Source organism: Balaenoptera ricei, chromosome 4 (genome assembly GCF_028023285.1).
Source record: "Balaenoptera ricei isolate mBalRic1 chromosome 4, mBalRic1.hap2, whole genome shotgun sequence".
In the NCBI taxonomy this organism is placed as follows: Eukaryota; Metazoa; Chordata; class Mammalia; order Artiodactyla; family Balaenopteridae; genus Balaenoptera; species Balaenoptera ricei.
In genome coordinates this window covers 146,513,487-146,530,169 of record NC_082642.1, presented here as the reverse complement: position 1 = coordinate 146,530,169, position 16,683 = coordinate 146,513,487, and the positions used below count along the sequence as shown (strand labels likewise).

At 38.4% G+C, this 16,683-nt stretch overlaps 1 protein-coding gene across 9 annotated transcripts in view; it reads left to right on the top strand.

Moving 5' to 3' along the window:
• Positions 1–16,683, top strand: part of GRIK1 (glutamate ionotropic receptor kainate type subunit 1) — a 421,293-nt gene that overhangs the window by 252,257 nt on the left and 152,353 nt on the right. For 6 of the 9 annotated variants that reach the window (XM_059922247.1, XM_059922243.1, XM_059922244.1 and 3 more), the window contains exons 2-3: positions 8,243–8,410; positions 12,047–12,304. The exons of 1 other annotated variant lie outside the window; for it this stretch is intronic. In XM_059922247.1, coding sequence (XP_059778230.1) covers positions 8,243–8,410; positions 12,047–12,304 — 426 coding nt within the window. The remainder of the gene's footprint in view (positions 1–8,242; positions 8,411–12,046; positions 12,305–16,683) is intronic. 2 more of the 9 variants (XM_059922250.1, XM_059922249.1) reach the window with 1 other exon arrangement.

Below are 16,683 nucleotides of genomic sequence, written 5' to 3'. Positions count from 1 at the left end.
TTATTGGAGTATAATTGCTTTACAATGGTGTGTTAGTTTCTGCTTCATAACAAAGTGAATCAGTTATACATATACATATATCTCCATATCTCTTCCCTCTAGCATCTCCCCTCCCTCCCACCTTCCCTATCCCACCCCTATAGGTGATCACAAAGCACCGAGCTGATCTCCCTGTTTTAGGCGGCTGCTTCCCACTAGCTATCTATTTTACATTTGGTAGTGTATATATGTCCATGCCACTGTCTCACTTTGTCCCAGCTTACCCTTCCCCCTCCACGTATCCTCAAGTCCATTCTCTAGTAGGTCTGCATCCTTATTCCCGTCTTGCCCCTACGTTCTTCGTGATCATTTCTTTTTTTTTTTTTTAGATTCCGTATATATGTGTTAGCATACGGTTTTTGTTTTTCTCTTTCTGACTTACTTCACTCGGTATGGCAGACTTTAGGTCCATCCACCTCACTACAAATAACTCAATTTCATTTCTTTTTATGGCTGAGTAATATTCCATTGTATATACGTGCCACATCTTCTTTATCCATTCATCTGTCGATGGACAGTTAGGTTGCTTCTATGTCCTGGCTATTGTAAATAGAGCTGCAATAAAAATTGTGGTACATGACTCTTTTTGAATTATGGTTTTCTCTTGGTATATGCCCAGTAGTGGGATTGCTGGCTCGTATGGTAGTTCTATTTTTAGTCTTTTTAAGGAACCTCCATACTGTTCTCCATAGTGGCTGTATCAATTTACATTCCCACCAACAGTGCAAGAGGGTTCCTTTTTCTCCACACCTTCTTCAGCATTTATTATTTGTAGATTTTTTGATGATGGCCATTCTGACAAGTGTGAGGTGATACCTTATTGTAGCTTTGATTTGCAATTCTCTAATGATTAATGATGTTGAGCATTCTTTCATGTGTTTGTTGGCAATCTGTGTATCTTCTTTGGAGAAACGTCTATTTAGGTCTTCTGCCCATTTTTGGATAGGGTTGTTTTTTTTTTTGATATTGAGCTGCATGAGCGGCTTGTAAATTTTAGGGATTAATCCTTTGTCAGTTTCTTCATTTGCAAATATTTTCTCCCATTCTGAGGGTTGTCTTTTTTTCTTGTTTATGGTTTCCTTTGCTGTGCAAAAGCTTTTAAGTTTCATTAGGTCCCATTTGTTTATTTTTGTTTTTATTTCCATTTCTCTAGGAGGTGGGTCAAAAAGGATCTTGCTGTGATTTATGTCATACTGTGTTCTGCCTATGTTTTCCTCTAAGAGTTTGATAGCATCTGGCCTTATATTTAGGTCTTTAATCCATTTTGAGTTTATTTCTTTGTATGGTGTTAGGGAGTGTTCTAATTTCATTCTTTTACATGTAGCTGTACAGTTATCCCAGCACCACTTATTGAAGAGGCTGTATTTTCTCCACTGTATATTCTTGCCTCCTTTATCAAAACTAAGGTTCCCATGTGTGTGTTGGTTTACCTCTGGGCTTTCTATCCTGTTCCATTGATCTATATTTCTGTTTTTGTGCCAGTACCATACTGTCTTGATTGCTGTAGCTTTGTAGTATAGTTTGAAGTCAGGGAGCCTGATTCCTCCAGCTCCGTTTTTCTTTCTCAAGATTGCTTTGGCTATTCGGAGTCTTTTGTGCTTCCATACAAATTGTGAAATTTTTTGTTCTAGTTCTGTGAAAAATGCCATGGGTAGTTTGATAGGGATTGCATTGAATCTGTAGATTGCTTTGGCTACTAGAGTCATTTTCACAATGTTGATTCTTCCAATCCAAGAACATGGTATATCTCTCCATCTATTTGTATCATCTTTAATTTCTTTCATCAGTGTCTTATAATTTTCTGCATACAGGTCTTTTGTCTCCTTAGTTAGGCTTATTCCTAAATATTTTATTATTTTTGTTGCAATGGTAAATGGGAGTGTTTTCTTAATTTCACTTTCAGAATTTTCATCATTAGTGTATAGGAATGCAAGAGATTTCTGTGCATTAATTTTGTATGCTGCACTTTACCAAATTCATTGATTAGCTCTAGTAGTTTTCTGGTAGCATCTTTAGGATTCTCTATGTATAGTATCATGTCATCTGCAAACAGTGAAAGCTTTACTTCTTCTTTTCCGATTTGGATTCCTTTTATTTCTTTTTCATCTCTGATTGCTGTGGCTAAAACTTGCAAATCTCTGTTGAATAATAGTGGTGAGAGTGGGCAACTTGTCTTGTTCCTGACCTTAGTGGAAATGGTTTCATCTTTTCACCATTGAGAAAGCTGTTGGCTGTGTGTTTGTCATCTACAGCCTTTATTATGTTTTCGTAAGTTCCCTCTATGCCTACTTTCTGGAGGTTTTTTTATCATACATGGGTGTTGAATTTTGTCAACAGCTTTTTCTGCATCTATTGAGATGATCATATGGTTTTTCTCTTTCAGTTTGTTAATATGGTGTATCACATTGATTGATTTGCATATATTGAAGAATCCTTGCATTCCTGGGATAAACCCCACTTGATCATGGTGTATGATCCTTTTAATGTGGTGTTGGATTTTGTTCACTAGTGCTTTGTTGAGGATTTTTGCATCTATGTTCATCAGTGATATTGGCCTGTAGTTTTCTTTCTTTGTGTCATCTTTGTCTGGTTTTGGTATCAGGGTGATGGTGGCCTCACAGAATGAGTTTGGGAGTGTTCCTCCCTCTGCTGTATTTTAGAAGAATTTGAGAAGGATAGGTGTTAACTCCTTCTAAATGTTTGATAGAATTTGCCTGTGAAGCCATCTGGTCCTGGGCTTTTGTTTGTTGGGAGGTTTTTAATCACAGTTTCATTTCAGTGCTTGTGATTGGTCTGTTCATATTTTCTACTTCTTCCTGTTTGAGTCTCAGATGGTTGTGCATTTCTAAGAATTTGTCCATTTCTTCCAGGTTGTCCATTTTATTGGCATAGAGTTGCTTGTAGTAATCTCTCATGATCCTTTGTATTTCTGCAGTATCATTTGTTAATTCTCCATTTTCATTTGTAATTCTATTGATTTGAGTGTTCTCCCTTTATTTCTTGATGAGTGTGGCTAATGTCAATTTTCTTTATCTTTTCAAAAACCAGCTTTTAGCTTTACTGAGCTTTGCTATCATTTCCTTCATTTCTTTCTGATCTGATCTTTATGATTTCTTTCCTTCTGCTAACTTTGTGGTTTTTTTGTTCTTCTTTCTCTAATTGCTTTAGGTGTAAGGTTAAGTTGTTTATCTGAGATGTTTCTTGTTTCTTAATGTAGGATTGTGTTGCTATAAACTTCCCTCTAGAACTGCTTTAGCTGCATCCCATAGGTTTTGGGTTGTCCTGTTTCCATTGTCATTTGTTTCTAGGTGTTTTTTTCATTTCCTCTTTGATTTCTTCAGGGATCTGTCGGTTATTAAGTGTTGTATTGTTTAGCCTCCATGTGTTGTTTTTTTACAGAAATTTTCCTGTAATTGATATCTAGTCTCATAGCATTGTGGTCTGAAAAGATAGTTGATATAATTTCAATTTTCTGGAATTTAGCAAGGCTTGTTTTGTGACCCAAGATATGATCTCTCCTGTAGAGTTTTCCATAAGCTCTTGAGAAGAATGTGTATTCTGTTGTTTCTGGATAGAATGTCCTATAAATATCAATTAAGTCCATATTGTTTAATGTATCATTTAAAGCTTGTGTTTCTTTCTTTATTTATTTTGGATGATCTGTCCATTGGTGAAAGTGGGGTGTTAAAGTCCCCTACTACGATTGTGTTACTGTTGATTTCCCCTTTTATGGCTGTTAGTATTTGCCTTATGTATTGAGGTGCTCCTATGTTGGGTGCATAAATATTTACAATTTTTTATATTCTCTTGGATTGATCCCGTGATCATTATGTAATGTCCTTCTTTGTCTCTTGTAATAGTCTTTGTTTTAAAGTCTATTTTGTCTGGTATGAGAATTGCTACTCCCGTTTTGATTTCCATTTGCATGGAATATCTTTCTCCATCCCCTCACTTTCAGTCTGTATGTGTCCCTAGCTCTGAAATGGGTCTCTTGTAGACAGCATATACAAGTCTTGTTTTTCTATCCATTCAGCCAGTCTATGTCTTTTGGTTGGAGCATTTAATCCATTTACATTTAAGGTAATCATTGATATGTATGTTCCTATTACCATTTTCTTAATTGTTTTAGGTTTGTTATTGTAGGTCTTTTCCTTCTCTTGTGTTTCCTGCCTAGAGAAGTTCCTTTAGCATTTGCTGTAAAGCTGGTTTGGTGGTGCTGAATTCTCTTAGCTTTTGCTTGTCTGTAAAGGTTTTAATTTCTCCATCAAATCTGAATAAGATCCTTCCTGGGTAGAGTAATCTTGGTTGTAGTTTTTTCCCCTTCATCACTTTAAATATGTTCTGCCACTCCCTTCTACTTGCAGAGTTTCTGCTGAAAGTTCAGCTGGTTACCTTATGGGGATTCCCTTGTATGTTATTTGTTGTTTTTCCCTTGCTGCTTTTAATAGTTTTTCATTGTGTTTAATTTTTCATAGTTTGATTAATCTGTGTCTTGGTGTGCTTCTCCTTGGATTTATCCTGTATGGGACTCTTTGTGCTTCCTGGTCTTGATTAACTATTTCCTTTCCCATATTAGGGAAGTTTTCAACTATAATCTATTCAAATATTTTCTCAATCTCTTTCTTTTTCTCTTCTTCTTCTGGGACCCCTATAATTCAAATGTTGGTGAGTTTAATGTTGTCTCAGAGGTCTCTGAGTATGTCCTCAATTCTTTTCATTCTTTTTTCTTTATTCTGCTCTGCAGTAATTATTTCCCCTCTTTTATCTTCCAGGTCACTTATCCGTTCTTCTGCCTCAGTTATTCTGCTATTGATCCCTTCTAGAGAATTTTTTATTTCATTTATTGTGTTGTTCATCACTGTTTGTTTGCTCTTTAGTTCTTCTAGGTCCTTTTTAAACATTCTTGTATTTTCTCCATTCTATTTCCAAGATTTTAGAACAACTTTACTCTCATTATTCTGAATTCTTTTTCAGGTAGACTGCCTATTTCCTCTTCATTTGGTAGGTCTGGTGGGTTTTTACCTTGCTCCTTCATCTGCTGTGTGTTTCTCTGTCTTCTCATTTTGCTTCGCTTACTGTGTTTGGGGTCTCCTTTTTGCAGGCAGCAGGTTCATAGTTCCCATTGTTTTTGATGTCTGACCCCAGTGGCTAAGGTTGGTTCAGTGGATTGTGTAGGGTTCCTGGTGGAGGGAACTAGTGCCTGTGTTCTGGTGGAAGAGCCTGGATCTTGTCTTTCTGCTGTGCATGTGTCTGGTGGTGTGTTTTGGAGTGTCTGTGGCCTTATTATGATTTTAGGCAGCCTCTCTGCTAATGGGTGGGGTTGTGTTCCTGTCTTGCTAGTTGTTTGGCATAGGGTGTCCAGGACTGGAGCTGGTCTGGTCTTTGAGTGGAGCTGGGTCTTAGCGTTGAGATGGAGATCTCTGGGAGATTTTCACCATTTGATATTACATGGAGCTGGGAGGTCTCTTGTGGACCAGTGTCCTGAATTTGACTCTGTCACCTCAGAGGCCCTGCCCTGACACTTGGCTGGAGCACCAAGAGCTTCTTTTCCACATGGCTTAGATAAAAGGGAGAAAAGAATGAAAGAAAGAAAGAAGATAAAATTTTAAAAAGTTATTAAAATACTAATCATTATTAAAAAATTTTTTAAGTAATAAAGAAGAGAGCAACCAAACCAAAAAACAAATCCAGCAATGATAACAAGCCCTAAAAGGTGTACAAAAAAACAAAAACAAAACAAAAAAAAAAATGGACAGACAGAACCCTAGAACAAATGGTAAAAGCAAAGCTATACAGACAAAATCACACACAGAAACATCCACATACACACAAGAAGAGAAAAAGGAAAAACTATATATATATCGCTGCTCCCAAAGTCCACCTCCTCAATTTGGGATGATTCGTTGTCTATTCTGGTATTCCACAGATGCAGGGTACATCAAGTTGACTGTGGAGATTTAATCCGCTGCTCCTGAGGCTGCTGGGAGAGATTTCCCTTTCTCTTCTTTGTTCGCACAGCTCCTGGGGTTCAGCTTTGGATTTGGACCCACCTCTGTGTGTAGGTCGCCTGAGGGCGTCTGTTCTTCGCTCAGACAGGACAGGGTTAAAGGAGCAGCTGCTTCCGGGGCTCTGGCTCACTCAGGCCGGGGGGAGGGAGGGGTACGGAGGAGGCGGGGTGAGCCTGCGGTGTCAGAGGCGTCGTGACGTTGCAGTAGCCTGAGGCACGCCATGCGTTCTCCCGGGGAAGTTGTCCCCGGATCACGGGACCCTGGCCGTGGCGGGCTGCACCGGCTCCCGGGAGGGGAGGTGTGGACGGTGACCTGTGCTCGCACACAGGCTTCTTGGTGGCGGCAGCAGCAGCCTTAGCATCTCATGCCCGCCTCTGGGGTCCGCGCTGATAGCCGCGGCTAGCGCCCGTCTCTGGAGCTCGTTTAGGCGGTGCTCTGAATCCCCTCTCCTCACGCACCAGGAAACAAAGAGGCGAGAAAAAGTCTCTTGCCTCTTCGGCAGCTGCAGAACTTTTCCCGGACTCCCTCCCGGCTAGCTGTGGTGCGCTAACCCCTTCAGGCTGTGTTCACGCAGCCAACCCTAGTCCTCTCCCTGCGATTCGACTGAAGCCCGAGCCTCAGCTCCCAGCCCCGCCCACCCCGGCGGGTGAGCAGACAAGCCCCTCGGGCTGGTGAGTGCTGGTCGGCACCGATCCTCCATGTGGGAATCTCTCCGCTTTGCCCTCCGCACCCCTGTGGCTGCTCTCTCCTCCGTGGCTCCGAAGCTTCTCCCCACCCACCCCCCGTCTCCACCCGCAAAGGGGCTTCCTAGTGTGTGGAAACCTTTCCTCCTTCACAGCTACCTCCCAGAGGTGCAGGTCCCGTCCCTATTCTTTTGTCTCTTTTTTCTTTTTTCTTTTGCCCTTCCCAGGTATGTGGGGAGTTTCTTGCCTTTTGGGAGGTCTGAGGTCTTCCTCCACCGTTCAGTAGGTGTTTTGTAGGAGTTGTTCCACATGTAGGTGTATTTCTGATGTATTTGTGGGGAGGAAGGTGATCTCCACGTCTTACTCTTCCGCCATCTTGAAGCTCCCTTGTCTTTTTTTTTGGGGTGGAGGGAAAACTTGAAGCACTCCCAAACCAATCTAACATATACAAGTTTGCTAAAAACCTACAACTGGCCTTAGGTAAGGAATCACTCAGTGGTGATAATAGATGAAAGTAATCTACTAGTTATAAGTATTCAGCATTCTATGGGCACCAATTCTAATGTTTTTTCAAAGAAAATGCGGTTTATTGATCAATCAAGGAGTAAGCTAAGCAGAGACCAGCTAACAGCCTCTATTGTATGTTCTGTGTCTGTTGATAATCCCAGGACAGCTCTTAAAGAACATTAAGAATTTGCAGTTAATAAGACTTAAGTTGCCTCTGTCAACAACAAAGCCAGAGCTGAATTCTCTGATGAGGCTTTAAGTGCTAATATTTTGTATTGTTGCTTGTGATGAAGTCCTCATTTTTAAGATATTAGAGGCTTAATGCATGTGTTTATTGAGTGGGGCAATTTATTTCTCCAGAGATAGGATACAGGTTTGCTTTGGGGCAGGACCAGTTTCTGAAAACAAAACAAAACAAATGAAAAACATAGTTTTTTGAATCTGCCCATGCACTTTGGAAAGTTCTAGCATATGACCCCAGAATTCTGAGCCACAAAGAAGAAGAGATATTTTCATTCTGAAAAAAACGCCTCTATGACTCATTTTGACTCCACTCAACTCTGCATGATGCTTCTGGAGTCTAGAATGTCTGCTTCTGAATAGCAGGAGTTTCATTCTAAGGAAGGATGATCCTACCAGGATACAACTCAAATTGTGCCTAGGTCAACCACAGAGTGATTCATGTCCCAACTGCGTAAAATCATCCTCCACCATATTATCAGTCATACTTTACATGGTACTAAATATTTGGAGTACATTCGCCGTCTGATAGGTATTACACAGTCCAGTATTGGATTTGAAATCTTAAGCACACATATGAAATTTTATCTGCATCTGACACATGCTGATACACTTAACTTTTAACACTGGGTTTGGGATCTGTTCTGACCATTCTTGCTTTTATTCTTTTGGGCCTTTTGTTTGTATCATTTATATTCTTCTTTTTAAAAAATGCGCATGAATAACGTAACTAATGCTTCTCATGAATCTCTTTTGCTTCTGCAGGAGGAATTTTTGAAACTGTGGAAAATGAACCTGTTAATGTTGAAGAATTAGCGTTCAAGTTTGCAGTCACCAGCATTAACAGAAATCGAACCCTGATGCCTAACACCACATTAACCTATGACATTCAGAGAATTAACCTTTTTGATAGTTTTGAAGCCTCACGGAGAGGTAACTATTTTCACACTTTTAAAAGCTCCTTTGGGTGATATGTCTGCTCTACAAGTCAGCTTCTTTTTGCTACCTGCCCTTTTTCAAAGCAGACATCTCTGTGCAAATGGGTTTGCAGGAAATCTCGGTGCAAGATGTCACTGTCCAGCACAATCTGAACCATCCTAATGGATGTTGCCTAGCTCTGTTTTCTGGGCCTTTCTGATTAGCTTAGCCTTCAGTGCCCTCCACTCTATGATTAACTGGTTCAGCTGTGAATGGAAAATGTCAAGCTTGATCTGTTTTTCCTTCCTGAGGCTGAGATACCACCATGAAATTGTACAGTGCAGTCAAATAAAACTTTGTGGAAGGTCATACACACCGAGCATGTGGAAATGCCCACAACACACAGAATTCACGACCTGAATCTTAACAGGTTGTGAGCTACTGGGTTTACCTACCATCCTCTCAAATAATTTTTTAACCTCTTTCCACAAGGTCATAGAAATGTGAAGACTATAAATATTGAATCATTGTGTTGTACACCTGAAATGTTATAATATGTTGGTTATACCTCAATTTTAAAAAAGGAAAAAATTAAGAAAAAAGTTAATGGAACAGTACAAGCAATCAAGCAATCAATCAAGCAAGCAAGCAAGGGACTTGGGGTCAAAAAAAAATTAAACCTAGGAGAACAATCTCCGCATTTGATTCTCTTTTGCATCTGAACAGAAGACAAGTTCCTAAAAACTAATCTAATTTGTACGTAGGCTGCAAGATTTGTCTCATGGAAAGAGTCATTGGAAGTGTGGGGCTTGTTTACACATCCTTCAGACACTTCCAAGACGACTCTTTGAAGCCACGTTTGACATACTTGAAGGTTGGCCTCTAACTAGGGAGTTGTTGGACCTCCATACAGGAGTTTGTGTGGGTACATCACCCCAGAATAGGAGGGGCTCTTTCTCTCCTAGAGGAAAGCTTTGCCCATCAAACACACACAAGTAAATGGAATACAATGAATGCCATGCTCATGCTGATTTCTAAGTAACTAAATATTGGTTGTTTCCACACAGAATTAACCCAGTTTGGATTGCAGGATGTGTTCACCTAGTAGACTCTTCTGCAAGATTCTTAGTGTCCTTTACAAATAAAATGTGAAACTTGTTCTCCTGGGAGCACAGATGAAAACGGAATAGTATAATGCCTTTTTTCAAAAATCTATGGCATGATCTTAGTATAAGAATATTTTCTTTTCAAAGATGGATGGAGTTGTAGGTACTATACAGGTCAGAGTTGTCTATGACAAATAATAAAACGTTATGTTTATACAGCATTTTAAAGTTTACAAGGCATCTTCACATAAATTATCTCTATGTGTTAGATCTCTATCTTCCTCTCTCTGTACGTCCCTTTCTCTGTCTCTGTCTGTCTCTGTTTCTCTCTCTCTGTTTCTCTCTGTCTCTCTCTCTCACACACACACACTCACACAAAACATTGTTGAATAAATACCCCAGAAAGCCAACCACATTTAAAATCCAAAGAGTTTTTGTGACCTGAAGTACCTGCCATACTTGTAAATTAAACACCCCCAAAACTTCTTAAAACTGGTAATTTGCTGGCAAACAGAATTCAAAAGGATTGATTTTTTGTCAATATTAGCATCCCAGAGCTAAATATTAGCAGGAATCTCAATCCACCACCCATGCTAGATGAAATAATAGTTCATATACTTTCATGCCCTCATTTTTTCTTGCTAACCAATGAAAGTGCATCCAGAAAATGAGCTTCTGAGGACAGTTTTCACTTCTAGCATTTAATACAGAAAATTATGTCTTCATACCTCATGTGATAATTCAGTACCAAAGAGCACAGTGTCAGAAAGTTCCTTGTGAACATTTGCTGTCCCACAGATATTTGAAATATGGCTCTCAAATATTACTTATTAATTTTTCTCTCTAAATCAAGTCAGATAATTTTGACAAAGCCATATAATTTTTCTACTTATTTTTATTTGTGTGATGGCGTTATGATAAAAATGGACAATTTCATTTATAAATTTTGCTATTATTTAATTCAAATATTCAACTATTGTTTCTTGGCAGTTCCAAATCCCTTTAAACTAGAATTAAAATATAAATTTGAAATGTTTTTACATTTATATTTAATGCCAGCATAAATTTATGTCAGCATAAAATGAGTAGGTACTATTTTACATTGTTATAGAAGATAATCTGTCCCAACATTTCTGGAAGGGAATTTGGTTTATACGTATCAACTGACTTAAAAATATCAATACCCTTTAATTACAGATTTCAATCCACTCAAAGAAAATAATGTAAAATTTAGAGAAAAATATAAGAACTAAGATAAGTGCTTATAATAACCAAAAAATAGGAGCAGCTTAAATATTCAGTATCATAGGACTAGTTAAATAAGTAATGGCATACTCATGGATTAGGCTATTCTATGACACTGAAACTATACTTTTGCAGAATTTGTGATGACTTAGGGGAAAGGGTGTGCTTTTAGCATTAAATTTAGTGTTAAATACAGAAAGCAATGTATCAAACTGTATCTATATCGTGTTCAATTTTTTAATAAATTAAAACACCAAACTATGAATATATATTATCCCAATGATGGAATTTCAGGGCCTTTTTTCTTCCTTACACTTTTCAATATTCTAAATTATCTCAATGTGTGTATATAATCTTATAATGCAAAAAATAAATAAACGTTAAAAATTAATTTTTATGTACATATCTACTTGATTTTGTTTGGCTACATGTTGGCTGATATTGAAATAGAAAGAAACCTGTCCTTGAGCTAGGTCCTTGGGATCTGGTCAGTTCTGCCATTGTCCAGTGGCCCTGACTTGCTTCATTGCCTATGACATTAGTGGGTTGGAGAAAATGTCTTCTAAGATCCCTTTAAGCTATGCTAATCTATTATTCTATAATTAATTAGCTATCAGTATCACTTAACATTCTTTAGCAATTTTTCAATACCCTGGACCTCCTTTCTGAGTTTTGGGAAGGACTGGAACTAAAGCACTTTGCAGCCACCCAGAGTCTTCTGAATTCTCTGACCCATTAATATCTTCATTGCCACATTGCCATATGACAGAACTTGATCTATATGACATTCACTTGGCAAATGGCTTAAAGAATAGCTCTGAGTGCTTCTGGGTAATGCCACACCAAGCAAGAGATTTAGACTCCATCTGATTATAAGTAATGAAGTGAGGACTCCCCCGGCAGTCCAGTGGTTAAGACTCAATGCTTCCAATGCAGGGGCTGGGAGTTTGATCCCTAGTCGGAGAAATAAGATCCCACATGCTGCGTGGCATGACCAAATTAAAAAGAAAAAAAAAAGTAATGAAGTGAGACCAACAACTCATTTTTGTTTGCAGGGAATTGGCCTTGTGATGTGTTGCTAATCATTTCTCCATTTACATCTCCAATATTTAGTATCTCAGGATATTGGAAGTTGGATGAAGCATATTTCCTCAGCATACAGATGGAGAGTGGATAATAGTTTCCAATAGAGAAAATAAGGAGGAACCATGAAAGGGAAGATTAAATTCACAGAACTCTCTCTTTCTCTCCCCTCTTCCCTGCTTTCCCTTTCCACCCCCTCCTTGTCTGTGGACATCAGCATGTGACCAGCTGGCGCTTGGTGTGGCTGCTCTCTTCGGCCCTTCCCATAGCTCCTCTGTCAGTGCTGTGCAGTCTATTTGCAATGCTCTCGAAGTTCCACATATACAGACTCGCTGGAAACACCCTTCAGTGGACAACAAAGACCTGTTTTACGTCAACCTCTACCCAGATTATGCAGCTATCAGCAGGGCGGTCCTGGATCTGGTCCTCTACTACAACTGGAAAACAGTGACCGTGGTGTATGAAGACAGCACAGGTATGGGACTCACACAAGCCCTCACATGACCATGTCTGGTCTGGAAAAAGGGAACCAGAATTTGCTACAGGCCTTGACTCATCAGGCAGAGTGCATGAACATGTTCTTTTATATGAAGCTAATTGAGTATTCTAATTAGGAAATGCCCTGTGTAGCTAATTCCTGTTCCTTTTGGTGAGTTGACCCTTTCTGATGACGCTTTCATCATCAAACTTAAGGTACTATTTTAAAAGAAATATCACCTTATTGATATATGTTGTAATCCAATCTGAATATTAAAGATGTAATTTAATGTATCCAACTCTGTTAAGACTGTGACCACGACTCCATTCTTAAATAATGCAGAGAAAGTTTGAAATTGACCATGAAGTATGATTCCAATTCAATAAGTAGCTACATAAATGCCTTGAAAATTTTCTAAAGTACATACACAGAGGAATACAGTTAGAGGTTGTATCAATAAAATCTGACCATTTCATGGGAAAAGGACTAAGAACCCCAGTAATGAGCCCTTAGTGAAGCTTGCTTTGTTCTGCCTGCTTATTTTAGGATGAAGGACAGACATGGGGTGCTCAGCACCTCACTAGACATTTCTCTGACTCTCTCCCATTTGAAGTTTCTCTCACTGGCGCCTTCCCCCTTTGCCTCCTGTTTACATTTTGAGGTTTGTTGGAGTTCAAGACCCCTTTTATTCAGTTAAATTCTTCCAGTGACTCTTCATTGTCCACATAGGAAAGTCCAATTCTAATTTAAAGCTCTTCACCATCTAACCATTTTCATCTCCATTAACCCAGGCACCAGCTGCTCTACATCCCTGTACTCTCACATCATTTCTTAAATAACCCCAAGTCCATCCCTACTCTTTCTTTCTGAGGCTGTCCCCTCACTTTGGATAATCCTCCACATAACCCCCAAGGTGATAAGCTCCCTCATTCTCCATGATCACACTCAAATATCATTTCTTTTTAAAGCTCATGGAGACCACATTAAGAGTTAGTAGCACGTTGTAAATATAAGCATTATATCACATGCTTCAATTATCTGCTTAAATGTTTTTGAGACTAGGAATTCCAAAAAGTTGGAATTTTATCTTTTTATTTTTATAATCTGCTACCTAAGACAGTACTGTTTACTTTCTGAATATTTTTTCTTCAAGAATTGAAATTAGCTCCTTTCCTTAATCTACACAATTGGTAATAAGACTAATAACATTATCAGTGAAAATTAACAAAGCAAAGCACTTTTGAACTTTTTAATAGTATTTCATTTTTTTCACTCGTTTCCACCAAGCACTAGCATTTGCTGTTCCTCAGAGGATGAATAGTGAGCCTTCTCTATTTGGCACTAAATTCTGGTTCCATTTTAAACTGTCAGATAAAAGTGACTATTGTGGTTGGAATTATACATTTATATATTTTCTTATACTTCTCATTTGAGAAAAAAGTGAAGGTAGGTGATTGTATATATAATTTATAAATATTATATTCAAAACAGTCCTACTGGGAAGGATAAGCCACAGGCAGTCATATTTTTAGAGCTTCACTTGCTTGCTGTGAAGGAAGAAAATATATTATCAAATGAACTCCATAAGTATATTTAAAGAGCCTTAAGATATAGATTATATTATATATAGGTATGGTAAGGCCTTCCATGTTGTCTACCTTTGTAAATAGATAATTCCATGAGTTAATAAAATAATACTATTTCTCATTATGTAGTACACTCTATAGCATAATTTTCTCTCAATATTTCTACCATTTCCAGCCATGCCGGGCCATGTAAAAGGAAAACAAATCAATGAATAATATTGAGGCATCTGGATTTAATTTAAGAAAGAGTTCAACTAAAGGTGTGAGCATAATTGTATTTAGAAAAATTATAATTTGCAAAAGGATAACATAAAAGTTGATGTCCTAACCACCCTTTTGATTTCAAGTGAGCACCCATAGATGACAGCCATTTTGCATAAGAGGAAATTCGAACTATCATTTCTATTACCTTTTACAAGAAACTGAAATCTCCTTTCACCCCTGTTAAGTTCACCTGAACTCAGTTGCTCAATATATACTTGCTGAAATTGAAAATCCAAATGAGTTTGTATTTTGCCCATTAAGTTAGAGACGATTCATGTTAAAATGATTTTGCTCCCAAAGACATTAAAATTGTAAATGAATAATCAATTGAGCCATTAAATTGGAACCCAGAGAGTAAACAGGTCAACTGAGATCAATAAAAGCAGACACCTTTTGACTATGAGTGAGTTTAATACTGTTTGACTCAGGGTTTTGGTTGCAGTAATTATCAAGTCATAAAAAGAAAACTTACTAAACCTGAAGGAAAAGAAAGGACTTAGGTGTGCTCAACACCTGCCCTTACACCAGAATTAACTACCCATTAAAGAGCACTTTACTGGGATTTGTTTAGGAGTTTGTGAAATAACCTGAAGCCAGCGCAGATGTCTAAGGGACCAAATGGTCCGTGACTCCCATTGAAGTCAATGGGAGCACTGTGTATGTCTCTAAGGACAAAATCCAAATCACTAAATACTAGCAGGCAGAATTCTGTCCTCTGGAAGAGCAAATGTAGAAAGACCCTAGAGAACTGTCGGAGGGAGTTTTGCCTCACTTCATCTCTCTCTCTCTGGTGCCTGCATATTCTTCCCATCAGTCACCTACTTCTCTCTGACTCCCTCATTCAGAGGTGACCCTAGGCAATGCGAAATCGCTGCTCATTGCTCATCCCCTCTGCTTCATTAGACCCCTGGTGGAAGCCTGGCTTCTATCCCTTCACACACTACAAAAAGAGCTGAGAAGCTGAGCACCAAATGCAGTGTGGAGAATATTCAACAGTTTCTGCTTTCTCAAGGCTAATTTTAGTGAAATGTAGCCATAGCTGATTTTGTAGAACAGGGACCAGCAAGCTTTTCTCTCAAAAAGGTTACATACTATATAGCTTAAGCTTCATGGGCCATAGTGTCTTGGTCACAACTATCCCACTCTGCTGAGGGAGCAATAACACAGCCACAGGCAAAATATAAATGAACAGGTATGTTGTGTTCCAATAAACCTTTATTTACAACAAACAAGGAAGCCAGTGTGGTTGGATCAGACTGAGAGGGGAAGGGTGGTGGGGTCAGAGAGGAGGGTCTTCATGATCATGGAGAGCTTTATAGATTATTGGAAGAGCTTTGGTTCCTCATGAAATGGGAAGACATTGGAGAGTTTTCAGAAGAGGAGTGACATGATCAGATTTATACCATAAAAAGATCACTCTGGTCCTTGTATTAATAAAATGTCATAGAGAGGGAAGCATAAAATTAGAGGCTACTAGAGAAATCAAGGCAAGAGATGAAGGCGATAGCAACAGAGGAGTAAGAAATGGTAAGATTCTGGAAATATTTTGATGTTGAGCTGGAATAATTCTCTCAGGGGTGGAGGCTGGGTGAGAAAAATAGAGGAGTTAAAGATGACCCTAAGCTTTTTGGCCTGAGCCAAAGGATGGAGTTGTCATTGCCTGAGATGGGAAATGGATAAATGGACATAGTTTGGAGAAATAAGGCTATCAGGAGTTCAGTCATGAATATGTTAAGTTTGATTTTGCAATGTCTACTAGACATCCCAAAAGAGGCAATGAATAGGCAGTTAATATATGACTCTAGAGTTCAGGAATGTGGTGTAGGCTGGGGATACAAAATTGGGGGTCCTCAGCATATACATGGGACTAGATGAGGCCATCAGAGAAATGAGTTCCATCCAGATGTGATCATAACACATAGTACTTAAGAGAGATTTTTTCATCCACCATTGCCTTAAATCATTTTTCTCCACACACCAGAGCCATGAGATTTATAAAATGTAACCTACCATAAAGAACTGTCACTTACTTAAAACATAGTCTCAAAGCTTTACAATGAGGATTCATTTGAGATAAGATTAATATACATAAAAATGTCAGTGATTGAAAGAAACATTAAATCCAGAAAGAAAACCCAAGAAAAATGACAACCACAAAAATCACAATAACTAAATTCTTGAAGTGCTGACTGATTGCCATGTATTGTTATAGTTATTTTATATAATTAACTCATTTAATATGCTCAACCACCCTGTAAATAAGTGCAATAGCTACTCTTTGGGCTATATTTAAATAGTGACTTAGATTTGTTATGCTTATTATATTTTCCTTCATTTCCCCATAGAAAATAAAAAGAATATATTGTTCAGAACCAGGAATCTTGACAGAGCCCTAAAATTTAGACTTGAAGAAAATTAAATATTTTGACATAGGCAATTAAGCCAAAATGTAAACAATCAGTGCCAAGTAAAAGAATAAGTGAATCGTTTCACCTTAGCAATCACAATTCACACCTCTGTGTTGTT